The 11,831-nt window shown below is 66.3% G+C and overlaps 1 protein-coding gene across 5 annotated transcripts; it reads left to right on the forward strand.

Moving 5' to 3' along the window:
* Positions 1-7,234: 7,234 nt before the first annotated feature.
* NR2C2AP (nuclear receptor 2C2 associated protein) lies at positions 7,235-11,773 on the forward strand. Of its 5 annotated transcripts, XM_063403550.1 has the most exons (7): positions 7,235-7,290; positions 7,998-8,084; positions 8,478-8,507; positions 8,658-8,769; positions 8,851-8,956; positions 10,247-10,314; positions 10,434-11,773. In XM_063403550.1, exons 2-7 carry the CDS (start codon positions 8,044-8,046, stop codon positions 10,548-10,550), a joined length of 474 nt encoding a protein of 157 aa, XP_063259620.1. In that variant the 5' UTR covers positions 7,235-7,290; positions 7,998-8,043; the 3' UTR covers positions 10,551-11,773. The 5 variants fall into 5 exon arrangements, with proteins under 5 accessions (XP_063259620.1, XP_063259619.1, XP_063259618.1 ...); XM_063403549.1 differs by lacking the exons at positions 7,235-7,290; positions 10,247-10,314 and adding an exon at positions 7,297-7,900 and having other exon boundaries at positions 7,958-8,084; positions 10,436-11,773; XM_063403548.1 differs by lacking the exons at positions 7,235-7,290; positions 8,478-8,507; positions 8,851-8,956 and adding an exon at positions 7,297-7,919 and having other exon boundaries at positions 8,679-8,769.
* Positions 11,774-11,831: the final 58 nt, after the last annotated feature.

The following is an 11,831-nucleotide window of genomic DNA, read 5'->3' on the forward strand; positions in this document are numbered from 1 at the left end:
TTGTCCAGCTGTCCCAGTGCCCCCGATCCCCGCAGTGTCCCCAACCCCAGCGCCCCCATCGCTGTCGCCTCAGTGTCCCCAGCACCTCCCCCCGCTCCAGGGCCACCCCCGGCACCCTCAGTGTCCCCCCACACCCGGTGTCCCCCACCCCCGCTGCGTCCCCAGCCCGGATCTGTCCCTCTCCTGCCACAACCGTGCCGCTGTCACCGTCCCCGTCCCCGCCACCGCCGCCGGGACCCGCGGCCCCCCCAGCCCCGCAGTCCCGCTCCTGCCGCGGTGGCGCCGGTGTCGCTGCCGGTGTCACCGCCCCCATCGCGGTCCCCGCAGCGGGTGCCAGCGCCGGTGTCACCGTCCCCGCCGCCGCCACCGGCCCCGCATTCCTGCAGCCCCCGCCGCGGCCCCAGCCCGGATCCAGCCCTCTCCCGCCGTAGCGGGGCCGGTACCGGTGCCGGTGTCGCTGTCACCGTCCCCATGGCCGCCACCGGGCCCCGCACCCACCGCGCCCCCAGCGCGGATCCGTCCCGCTCCTGCCGTGGCCGCGCCGGTGCCGGTGCCGGTGCCGGTGCCTCACGTACCTGCTCGGTGCTCAGGGCGCGCCGGGACTCATCGCCGCCGGTAGAACCGAGCACCCCCCGCCGGCACCGGGAGCTAAAAGCGAGGCTCGGAGAGGGGGGCAGCGGGCCGGGCCCCCCCCGGAGGGGGCCGAGCCGGGCCGGGCCGGGCCAATCGCGGCTGGCGGCGGGCGCGGCCCCCCCCCCCCGCCCCGCTCCCGCCCCGCCGGTGCCGCCGGTGCCGCCCGCCCGCACCTGCGAGAACCCGCGCCCGCTCCGCGCTGCCCGGCGCGGGCGAGGGGCGGCCGCGCATGCGCCGCCCCCCCCAAAAAAAACCCTGGGCCAACCCCCCCCTCCTCCCACCCCCCCCAAAAAAGCGGGGCCGCCCCCCGCACCCCGCACCCCGTGATGAGGGGGGGTCCCCGAGAGGTGAATTGGGGGGTCCGTGGAGCTGGGGGGGCTGCGGAGGGGGTGGGGTCCTCAGAGGATGTGGGGGGGGTCGCTGTAATGGGGGGCAGGAAGAGAGGGGGGGATCCAGAGGGATTTTTTGGGGCGTGTTTCCAAAAAGGGGAGCCCCTTCCAGCCCCTCCACACCCCCAAATTCCTTTGGGCCGTTCAGGGCGCGACCCCCAGCACCCCACAGCGGAACGGGGCCGGAATGGGGGGCGGGGGGCTGCAAGATGCTGCGGGTGGAAAAAGACCTCAAAAAGCCCCCCCAAAAAACGGGTGGACTCTCCAAAGAGCTGCGCTACCAGAAACCACCCCCAAAAAAGGGAGGAAAATCATCCCTGAGCTATTGGGGGGGTGGGTTTGGTTTTTTTTGGGGGGGGGGTCACCTTCCCGCCGGTGCCCGAAGAATGCCAGCCTGTCTCCCAAGACTTGGCAGCGAAAAGAAAACAACCCAAAAAACAACAAAAAAAGAGAATCCCCCAGCGCCCCCCTCCCCATTTCGCCCATAGGATGGATCCGTGGAAACCCGAGAGCAAAGTTCTCATTTCCGACTCCATTGTGGCCCGACTTTCGGTGGCGTTTCCTGCCTTTTTGTGAGCCCCCCCATGCTCGGCACGGGCCCGGCGCTGCCGGCGCACAGAGCTCCTCTGTTCCCCTCCTTTTATGCGGCTGCAGCTGGCGGCCCGGCCCCGTGGAGGTGCCCGAGCGTGGGGGACAGGGACAGGGGTCACCCCCCGAGGGGGCTTTGCCAAGGGAGGTTAGGGGAAGGGTCCCGGGGGGGTTTGTATCCCGGGTTCTTCCCGCTCCGGAGGATGCAGGCGCCCCCACGGATCTTTGGAGAGGCACCCCGGGGGTGGTTTTGGGGGTTGTGGGGAGCAGGGGGTGGTTGGTGAGCGGACAGGGTGGTCCAGGAGGGGTCCGTGGGGTTGGGTCCCCTCACCTGGGTGCCCCCACCACACCTGCAGCCCCAAATCCTCCCTCCCGCTCCTCGCCTTGCCTGGATTCCACCTGGAATTCCGGCGGGTCGGGGATCAGGTGGGCTCACCCCGGATCCCCTGCGGGAATGTCGGGAGGCCCCAGCGCCTCCCGCGCGTCCCCCATCCCAAAAAACTCCACCAAGGCTCGAAAGGGACCCCGACCCTCCAAAAAGGCCCCAATGGAGCCTCTCAGGGGACCCAAAGTTTGGGAAAAAAGGGACCCCGGCCCACCCCGCAGGGGGACCCCGAGGCGCCGGGGATGTGTCACCAGCGGTGACCGAGCCGAGCTCTCGTCTGGAGCGATGAATGTCACAGCAGCCACCCGCTGGGCCACCGGGGTGCCACCGCCACCTCTGTCCCCCTCCCCGGGCAGCTGCTCCGGCACCACCAGCTCCTCCACCGGCACCAGCTCGGCGTCCCGGTGTCCTCCCGCCGGCTGGGAGGTGACTTCGTCGGGTCTCGTCGCCCTCTGGACCCCCCCACGCTCTGCCGAGGGTGGCAGGGGCGGCGCTGGCACCGAGCGCGGGTGCCAGGGTGGGGGACCCTGCCACCGAGAGCGGTGCCAGGGTGGGGTCCCCGCACCGCGTGCAGTGCCCAGGGGTGGGGTCCCTGCACAGAGCGCGGTGCCAGGGTGGGGTCCCCGCACCGAGCGGGGTGCCAGGGTGGGGTCCCCGCACCGAGCGGGGTGCCAGGGTGAGTTCCCACATCCAGCGGCGTCGCCCCCAGAGCCCCGAGCTGCCCCCCACGAGGCAGGGCCCGCTGTCACCGTGTCACCCCCACAGCCCCGAGTCCGCCCGGGACAGCGTGGCCGGGGTGACCCCGTCCCTCGGTGCCACCCCGCGGGCCCCAGCCCCGGCAGGATCGGCGCGGGGGGGAGCGCGGGCGCTGCGCGTCTTTTTGAGGCCGGAACGCGGGGATTCTGGTGAAATCCTGCAGCAGTGTTGCCGTGACGACCCTCCCCGCGGTTTCCATCCGGAGATGTTTTCCTTTGTTGTGACAGGGACGCGGGGAGCGGTTGGGGTGCGGGCGACAGCGCCGAGGGCTCCCGCTGCGAGGGGCAGGGACCCGCGGGACCCCCGCTGCGGGGCCGCTGTGGGGCTGAGGGGGGGTCCCCGCAGCCCCAGCAGCGCCCTGGTTTGTCCCCAACCCCCCCAGGGGACAGGTGACATGAGTTTGGTGGGTCTCAGCCAGGTCTTGCTGTCGTGACAATAGACGGGTGACAACGCCAGCCCGCGGCGTGGGGACACGTGTGGGGACACCGATGGGGACGGAGGGGTGGGTGGGTGGTGGCCCACCCCCTGTCCCCTACAGGACAGAGCCAAACTGGGGGGGTGGCATTGCCGGAGCGTCCCGAGCTGCTCCGCTTTGGGGGTGGTGGCACCACGGCCGAGGGGACAGGGTCGCAGAGGGGGGCCCGGAGGCGCGGGGTGCGTGGGGGGACCCCGTCCGAGCCCCGCGGAGCCGCTTGTTATTCCGCTCAGGTCCCGCGGGCGCCTAATGAAGCCCGTTCCAGGAGAGCTGCCACATTCATCAGGGCTGCAGCTCATTAACGAGGCCTCCGCCGCCGCAGCTGCGGCCAGCGCTCGGGGCACCGGCACGGGGCGGGCGGACGGACGGACGGACAGAGGGAGGGCTGCGGGAGAAGCGGCGGCTCGGCCGGTCCTGGCGGAGCTGCCGGGCTGGAGTCGGGCGGGACAGCTCGGGCGGGGCTGTGGAGGGGACGAGGGAACCGGGAGTGTCGCTGTCCCCTCACCCCGGCGCCACCCGCGCCCCGCAGGGAGGGCACCGGAGCGTCCGCGGTGTCCCCGCGGTGTCCCTGCGGTGTCCCCGCGGTGTCCCCGCGGTGCTGGCCCTGGCCAGGCCCGGCTCGCTCCGAACCCACCGGCGGCGTGCATCGATTTTATTTGCGGTTTCCATGGAAACTGCCTCCTTCCCTTCCCCTTCCGGCAGCCGGACCCGCTCCTTCCCCTCGGGCAGCGCCCGCACCTGCGACACGAGCGGGGACACGGGAGGGGACACGGAGGGCACGGGAGGGACACGGGAGGGGACACGGCAATCCCCGCAGTGGTGATGCCACCAGCTCGCCCTGTGGTGATTTTGGGGCGGGGGACACGGGGGACACCGGGCCCGGCCAGCCCCGCTCTGACTGCGGCCACAGCCAGCAGCGGGGCTGGCAGGACGCCGCGCTGGCTCATTAACCGGGGTGCTAATTGTCCCGTGCGGGGGACACCGGGCGCATCTCCCGCCAAGCTCATTAACGGCACATGCCACCCTCACACCTGCTCACAGCGCCGCGTGTCAGGCGGTGACAGCGGTGACACCGTTGGGGACACCGCAGCAACCCCACCGACCTCGCCCCCTGGGGGACTAAAGGCCCGTTTGTGGCTTTAAAACCAACCTTATGATAAAATTAACGATAATTATCTCATTTACCCACCCCCTTCCAGCGGGATGCACCCACGGCCACCCCGCCCTGCCCCTTCCCAGCGCCTAGATGCCACCACATTGTCACCCGGCGTGAATTCCAAACAACGTCTGGCAGTGCCAAACCCTTCCTACCCCCATCCTGCGCCCTCGGGGGATTCTGATAAATAACAAAGGCACGGGGAACAGGCCGAGCCCCGAATCCCGCATCCCCGGGGGCTGTACACGGAAATGGAAATCAATCGGCACCGGTAATTAACGGCGAGGGGCACAACTCCGCTCTTTGTGCGGGGATGCCCGGCCGCACAAAAGGCACCGGGCGCTCCTTCCTGCGCCACCGGCACGGCGGGCCCCGGTACGAGCGGGGCCCCGGAGCCGTGCCCGCGCTGGCCTCGGTACCGGCCCCGCCGTCGGCTCCCGGATCCGGTGGAAGGGTTCCCCGGGGCGCTGGGAGCGAGCGGGCAGAGCCGCTCCCGCCACCCGCGTTCCTCGGCAGCGAGGGAGGTGCCGAGGGTGGAGATCGAGGGGCTGGGGGGGATGATCCCCGGTTCTCCGGGGCTGGAGGGGTCGGGGGTCACCAGGATCCTCCCGGTTCTGCAGCGATGGAGGGGTCGGGGGTCACGGGGGTCACCGGGATCCTCTCGGTTCACAATGAGCAGAGGGCTCGGGGGTCACAGAGGGGTCGAGGGTCACCGGGATCCTCCCAGTTCTGCAGTGATGGAGGGGTTGGGGATCACCGGGATCCTCCCGGTTCCCAGTGAGCAGAGGGGTCGGGGGTCACAGAGGGTTTGGGGGTCACCGGGATCCTCTCGGTTCTGGGTTCTGCAGCACTGGAGGGATCGAGGGTCACCGGGATCCTCTCGGTTCCCAGCGATGGAGGGCTCGGGGGTCACGGGGGTCACCGGGATCCTCCCAGTTCCGCAGCAATGGAGGGGTCGGGGGTCACCGGGATCCTCCCGGTTCCCGGTTCTCCAGCGCTGGAGAGGTCTGGGATCACTGGGATCCTTTCGGTTCCAGATTCTGCAGCGCTGGAGGGATCGAGGGTACCGGGATCCTCTCGGTTCCCAGCGATGGAGGGGTTGGGGGGGTCACAGAGGGGTTGGGGGGTCACAGAGGGGTCGGGGGTCACCGGGATCCTCCCGGTTCCCGGTGAGCAGAGGGGTCGGGGGTCACCGAGGGCTCGGGGGTCACCGAGGGCTCGAGGGTCACCGGGATCCTCCCGGTTCCCGTCGTTGCAGGGCTCGAAGGTCCCTGTGATGAGGAGGGGGCGCTGCCGGCGGGCGCGCGCGGGCGGTGACGCGCGCGGCGGTGGCAGAAGTGGCAGCTCCGTCCCCAGACGCGCAATTAGCCCGGGGGCAAATGAGGCTCCTGCGGTTTTTGACCCAATTTCTCCGGCGAAACTCGACGGGGGAAGGAGGGGAGGGAGGAGGAGGAGGAAGGCAGAACCGGTCACGCTGTGTCTCGCGTGTCCCCGCGGGTGTGCTCACAGGCGGGTGACATGTGTGTGACACGGGTGTGACATGTGTGTGACATGGGTGTGCGGGCGGCAGCGTGTCCCCAGCCGGGGCCGAGCCTTGGGGTGGAGATGGGGACGGGGACAGGGACAGGGACGGGGACGGGGACGGGGACGGGGACATGGACGGGGACAGGGATGGGGATGGGGACAAGAATGGGGACAGGGATGGGGACAGGGACGAGAATGGGGACGAGGAGGAGGAGGGGGCGGTGGCTCCGCAGCTCTCGCCGGGTTTATTTTTGCCGGTGACTGAGCCGAGGCGGCCTCGGCGCGGCCGCCGTGACTCACCCGGCACCGGGAGCTCCGCGGTGGGCAGAGAGGAGCGGGGATTGGGGATGCGGAGCCACGCGGGGACGGCAGGAGGAACTGGGATGGAAAAGGACGCGGGGCTGAGCAGGGGGGTGCGGGGACGGAGGAATGAGCGGGAATGCAGGGATGAGCAGGGATGAGCAGGGATGAGCAGGGATGAGCAGGGATGAGCAGGAATGCAGGAATGCAGGGATGGTGCAGCATTGCTGGGCTGTGGAAGGACCCTGCAGGGATGCAGGGATTCAGGGATGCAGGGATTAGCAGGGACACGCAGGGATGTGTAGGGACGTGCAGGGATTTGCAGGGATGTGTGGGGATGCAGGGAATCAGAGATGCTGGTTGCAGGTGTTTGCAGGAATGCAGAGATGTGCAGGGCTGCAGAGATGTGCAGAGATGTGCAGGGATGTGCAGGGATCTGCAGGGATGCGGGGATTCAGGAATTCAGAGATTTAGGGATGCAGGAATTCGGATATTTAGGGATGCAGGGTTATACAGGGATGTGGGGATCCAGGAATTCGGAGATTCAGGGATCCAGGAATTGGGAGATTTAGGGATGCAGGGATGTGCAGGGATTCAGGGATTCAGGAATGCGGGGATCTCTCCCACCCCGCACTCCTCTCCCTCTCCCTCTCCCTCTCCCTCTCCCTCTCCCTCTCCCTCTCCCTCTCCCTCTCCCTCTCCCTCTCCCTCTCCCTCTCCCTCTCCCTCTCCCTCTCCCTCTCCCTCTCCCTCTCCGACCCGCGGAGCTGCCCCGGGAGGGTCCCCGCGCCCCCCGCGCCCCCGCCCGGGTCCCCCCAGCACCGGGAAGGGCGGGGGGATCCCCTCATTCCCAAGGACACGCGGGGCCGGTACCGGGGGCCGGTACCGGGGGCGAGGGGCTTGCAGGGGGGGGGAACACGGTGGGAGAGGGGCGGCGGGGCTGGACCGGGGGTGGGGGACACGGAGGGGGTGGCGGGTGGCGCAGGGGGGACACGGAGCTGCCGTCCCCGCGTCCCCGCGGTGCCGAGGGCGGTACCGGACACCGGGAACGGGGCGGCGGCTCCGCCTCTTCCTGCGGCGGGCGGTGAGTGCGGGGCGGCCCCGGCGGGACCGGGAGGGGACGGGGAGCGGCCCCCGGGGGTCCCCGGTGCTGGGCGGGGGTCCCAGGGCTGCTCGGGGGGTCCCCAGTACTGTCCGGTGGTGCCATGGGGTGTCCGAGGGTCCCCAGTGCTGCTCGGGGGTCCCCAATACGATCCAAGGGTCTCCATTCCTGTCCACGTGTCCCCGGTGCTGCTCGGGGGTCCCCAGTGCTGGCCGAGGGTCCCAGTGCTGCCCGGGGTCCCCAGTATGTGTTGGGTGTCCCCAGTACGATCCAAGGGTCCCCATTCCCGTCCAGGTGTCCCCAGCTCTGCTCAGAGTGTCCCCAATGCTGCTGGAGTGTCCCCAGCGCTGTTTTGGGTGTCCCCAATGCTGTCCAGGTGTCCCCAGTATGTTTTGGGTGTCCTCAGTGTTGTCCAGGTGTCCCCACTCCCACCCAGGTGTCCCCATTCCCGCTCAGGTGTCCCCACTCCCCCCAGGTGTCCCCATCTCGCTCAGGTGTCCCCATCCCGCCCAGGTGTCCCCATCCTGCCCAGGTGTCCCCATCCCGCCCAGGTGTCACCATTCCCGCCCAGGTGTCCCCAGTATGTTTTTTGGTGTCCCCATCCTGCCCAGGTGTCCCCATCCCGCCCAGGTGTCCCCATCCCACCCAGGTGTCCCCAGTATGTTTTTTGGTGTCCCCATCCTGCTCAGGTGTCCCCATCCTGCCCTCCGTGCCCCGCTCTCTCCGCAGGCAGCGATGCCCGTGGAGCCCCTGGTGTGCGCCCGCACGGCCACGCGGTGAGTGCGGCCCCCCCCGCTGTCACCCCCTGTCCCCTGACCCTGATGTCCCTGGGGCGGTGGCACTGTCCCTGCAGGCTGTCCCCACTCCCTGATGTCCCCGGGGGCGGTGGCACTGTCCCTGCAGGGTGGGTCCTGCCCCTGCCTCCTGTCCCTGTCAGGCCCTGATGTCCCCGGGGGTGGTGGCACTGTCCCCTGCAGGGTGAGTCCTGTCCCCTCCTGGCTGTCCCCAGTCCCTGATGTCCCCGGGGCGGTGGAACTGTCCCCTGCAGGCTGTCCCCAGTCCCTGATGTCCCCGGGGCGGTGGCACTGTCCCCTGCAGGGTGAGTCCTGTCCCCTCCTGGCTGTCCCCAGTCCCTGATGTCCCCGGGGCGGTGGAACTGTCCCCTGCAGGCTGTCCCCAGTCCCTGATGTCCCCGGGGCGGTGGAACTGTCCCCTGCAGGCTGTCCCCAGTCCCTGATGTCCCCGGGGCGGTGGCACTGTCCCCACAGGCTGTCCCCAGTCCCTGATGTCCCCGGGGTGGTGGAACTGTCCCCTCCTGGCTGTCCCCAGTCCCTGATGTCCCCGGGGCTGGTGGCACTGTCCCCTCACAGGGTGAGCTCCGTGCTGAACCGGGACGTGAAGCACTTTGGGAAGCAGCACCTGTTCGATGGCAGCGAGGAGACCTGCTGGAACTCGGACCAGGTGACAGTGACAGTGACAGTGACAGGGACAGGGGGGCTGTGACCCCCCCGTGCCCGCTGTGACACCGTTGTCCCCACGCAGGGCACGTCCCAGTGGGTCACCCTGGAGTTCCCCAGCCCCGTCAGGGTCTCGCAGCTCCAGCTGCAGTTCCAGGGGGGATTTTCCAGCCGCCTGTGCACGCTGGAAGGTGAGGATGGCCCTGCCTCAGTTTACCCAACCTGGTAGTGAGAGGGGGGTTGAGGGTGATTTATGAGCCACCCCCAAAGGCCCAGGAGGGCTTCAGGAGCTCCTGGAGCAGCTCTGGGGGGGAATAAAGAGGAGTTGGGAGCCTCTGGGTGCTGGTAGGAGTCAGGGAAAATTTTGGGAGAGCACCTGGAGCAGCTCTGGGGGTGAATAAAGAGAGCTGGGAACCCCTGGGTGCTGCTGGGAACCGGGGAAAATTCTGGGAGAGCTCCTGGGAGCACCTGGAGCAGCTCTGTGAGGAAATAAAAAGGAGTAGGGAGGCCGTGGTTGCTGGTAGGAATCAGGGAAAAATTTGGGAGAGCTCCTGGAGCAGCTCTGGGGGTGAATAAAAAGGAGCTGGGAGCCAGGGAAGATTTTTGGGACAGCTCTTTGAACAGCTCTGTGAGGGAATAAAGAGGAGCTGGAGCCTCTGGGTGCTGCTGGGAACCAGGGAAAATTTTGGGAGAACTGGAGCAGCTCTGGGGGTGAATAAAGAGGAGCTGGGAGCCTCTGGGTGCTGGTAGGAGTCAGGGAAAATTTTGGGAGAACTGGAGCAGCTCTGGGGGTGAATAAAGAGGAGTTGGGAGCCTCTGGGTGCTGGTAGGAGTCAGGGAAAATTTTGGGAGCGCACCTGGGAGCAGCTCTGTGGGCAAATAAAGAGGAGCTGGGAACCCCTGGGTGCTGCTGGGAACTGGGGAAAATTCTGGGAGAGCTCCTGGGAGCACCTGGAGCAGCTCTGTGAGGAAATAAAAAGGAGTAGGGAGGCCGTGGTTGCTGGTAGGAATCAGGGAAAAATTTGGGAGAGCTCCTGGAGCAGCTCTGGGGGGAATAAAAAGGAGCTGGGAGCCAGGGAAGATTTTTGGGACAGCTCTTTGAGCAGCTCTGTGAGGGAATAAAGAGGAGCTGTGAGCCTCTGGGTGCTGGTAGGAATCAGGGAAAATGTTGGGAGAACTGGAGCAGCTCTGGGGGTGAATAAAGAGGAGCTGGAGCCTCTGGGTGCTGCTAGGAACCATGGAAAATTTTGGAAGAACTCCTGGAGCAGCTCTGTGAGGGAATAAAGAGGAGCTGGGAGCCTTTGGGTGCTGGTAGGAATCAGGGAAAATGTTGGGAGAGCTCCTGGGAGCACCTGGAGCAGCTCTGGGGGTGAATAAAGAGGAGCTGGGAGGCCGTGGTTGCTGGTAGGAGTCAGGGAAAATTTTGGGAGAGCTCCTGGAGGCTCCTGGAGCAGCTGAGGCTCCCCCCTTGCCCTTCCCAGGCTGCAGAACAGGAGAGGAACTGGTGAAAATATCGGAGCTGTACCCCCAGGACAGCCACGCCATGCAAATATCCTTGCCCAGGGTGACGAGAGGGGGGGATTTGGGGATTTTTTGGGGGGATTTGTGCCCCCTTAGGCAGGTCTGGCATCCCAAATCTCGGCGTTATTCCTTCACTGGGGAATGCACAGATTCCAGCTGGAGGAGACGGTGCTGGACAAGCTGAAGATCACCTTTGGGAGCAGCACGGATTTCTTCGGGAGGATCGTGGTTTATCACCTGGGCGTGCTGGGGGAGAGGCTCTAGGGGGGCTGAACCCACCCTGGGGGCTCTGAGACCCCCTGGGGGGATCCCTGTCCCCTTTGGGGGGATCCCTGTGCCCTTTGGGGGATCCCTGTCCCCCTTTGGGGGGATCCCTGTGCCCTTTGGGGGATCCCTGTCCCCCTTTGGGGGGATCCCTGTTCCCCAGGGGGGATCCCTGTCCCCTTTTGGGGGATCCCTGTTCCCCAGGGGGGATCCCTGTCCCCTTTTGGGGGATCCCTGTCCCCTTTTGGGGGAATCCCTGTCCCCTGAGGGGATCCCTGTCCCCTGAGGGAGATCCCCCCTGTCCCCTTTGGGGGGGGATCCCTGTCCCCTTTGGGGGGGATCCCTGTGCCCTTTGGGGGGGATCCCTGTCCCCTTTGGGGGGATCCCTGTGCCTTTTGGGGGGGATTCCTGTCCCCTTTGGGGGGGATCCCTGTCCCCTTTGGGGATCCCTGTCCCCTTTGGGGGGTTCCCTGTCCCCTTTGGGGGATCCCTGTCCCCTGGGGGAGATCATGGGGCTGCTTCCCAGTTTAATTCCAATTAAAAGTTTATTTCCAATGGAAAACACAGAGCAGCAGAGCCCAGCTGCTGCACAGGAATTCCAGAATGCTGAGGGGAAATTTTCACCCAATTTCCCTCGTGGCTGCACAAAAACCAGGATTGGGATGGGCTGAGGCAGCACAGGGGGTTCCTTCCGGGTTTAATTCAAATTAAAAGTTTATTTCCAATGGAAAACGTGGAGCAGCAGAGCCCGGCTGCTCTGCACAGAATTCCAGAACGCTGAGGGGAAATTTTCACCCAATTTCCCTCATGGCTGCCCCAAAACTGGGATTAGGATGGGCCAAGGCAGCACATGGGGCTGGTTCTGATTTTAATTCCAATTAAAAGTTTATTTCCAATGGCAAATGTGGAGCAGCAGGGAATTCCAGAATGCTGAGGGGAAATTTTCACCCAATTTCCCTCATGGCTGCACAAAAACCAGGACTGGGATGGGCTGAGGCAGCACAGGGGGTTCCTTCCGGGTTTAATTCAAATTAAAAGTTTATTTCCAATGGAAAACGTGGAGCAGCAGAGCCCAGCTGCTGCACAGGAATTCCAGAATGCTGAGGGGAAATTTTCACCCAATTTCCCTCGTGGCTGCACAAAAACCAGGACTGGGATGGGCTGAGGCAGCACAGGGGGTTCCTTCTGATTTTAATTTTAATTAAAAGTTTATTTCCAATGGAAAACGTGGAGCAGCAGAGCCCGGCTGCTCTGCACAGAATTCCAGAATGCTGAGGGGAA

Source organism: Prinia subflava, chromosome 8 (genome assembly GCF_021018805.1).
Source record: "Prinia subflava isolate CZ2003 ecotype Zambia chromosome 8, Cam_Psub_1.2, whole genome shotgun sequence".
Taxonomy (NCBI): Eukaryota; Metazoa; Chordata; class Aves; order Passeriformes; family Cisticolidae; genus Prinia; species Prinia subflava.

Excerpts from the sequence above, each read along its gene's own strand:
- NR2C2AP (XM_063403548.1), top strand. The coding sequence starts at position 7,554 with ATGTGTTGGGTGTCCCCAGTACGATCCAAGGGTCCCCATTCCCGTCCA. Across the intron at positions 8,085-8,678 it reads TGCGCCCGCACGGCCACGCG|GGTGAGCTCCGTGCTGAACC; the intron begins GTGAGTGCGGCC and ends GTCCCCTCACAG. Across the intron at positions 10,315-10,433 it reads AGGACAGCCACGCCATGCAA|AGATTCCAGCTGGAGGAGAC; the intron begins ATATCCTTGCCC and ends TGGGGAATGCAC.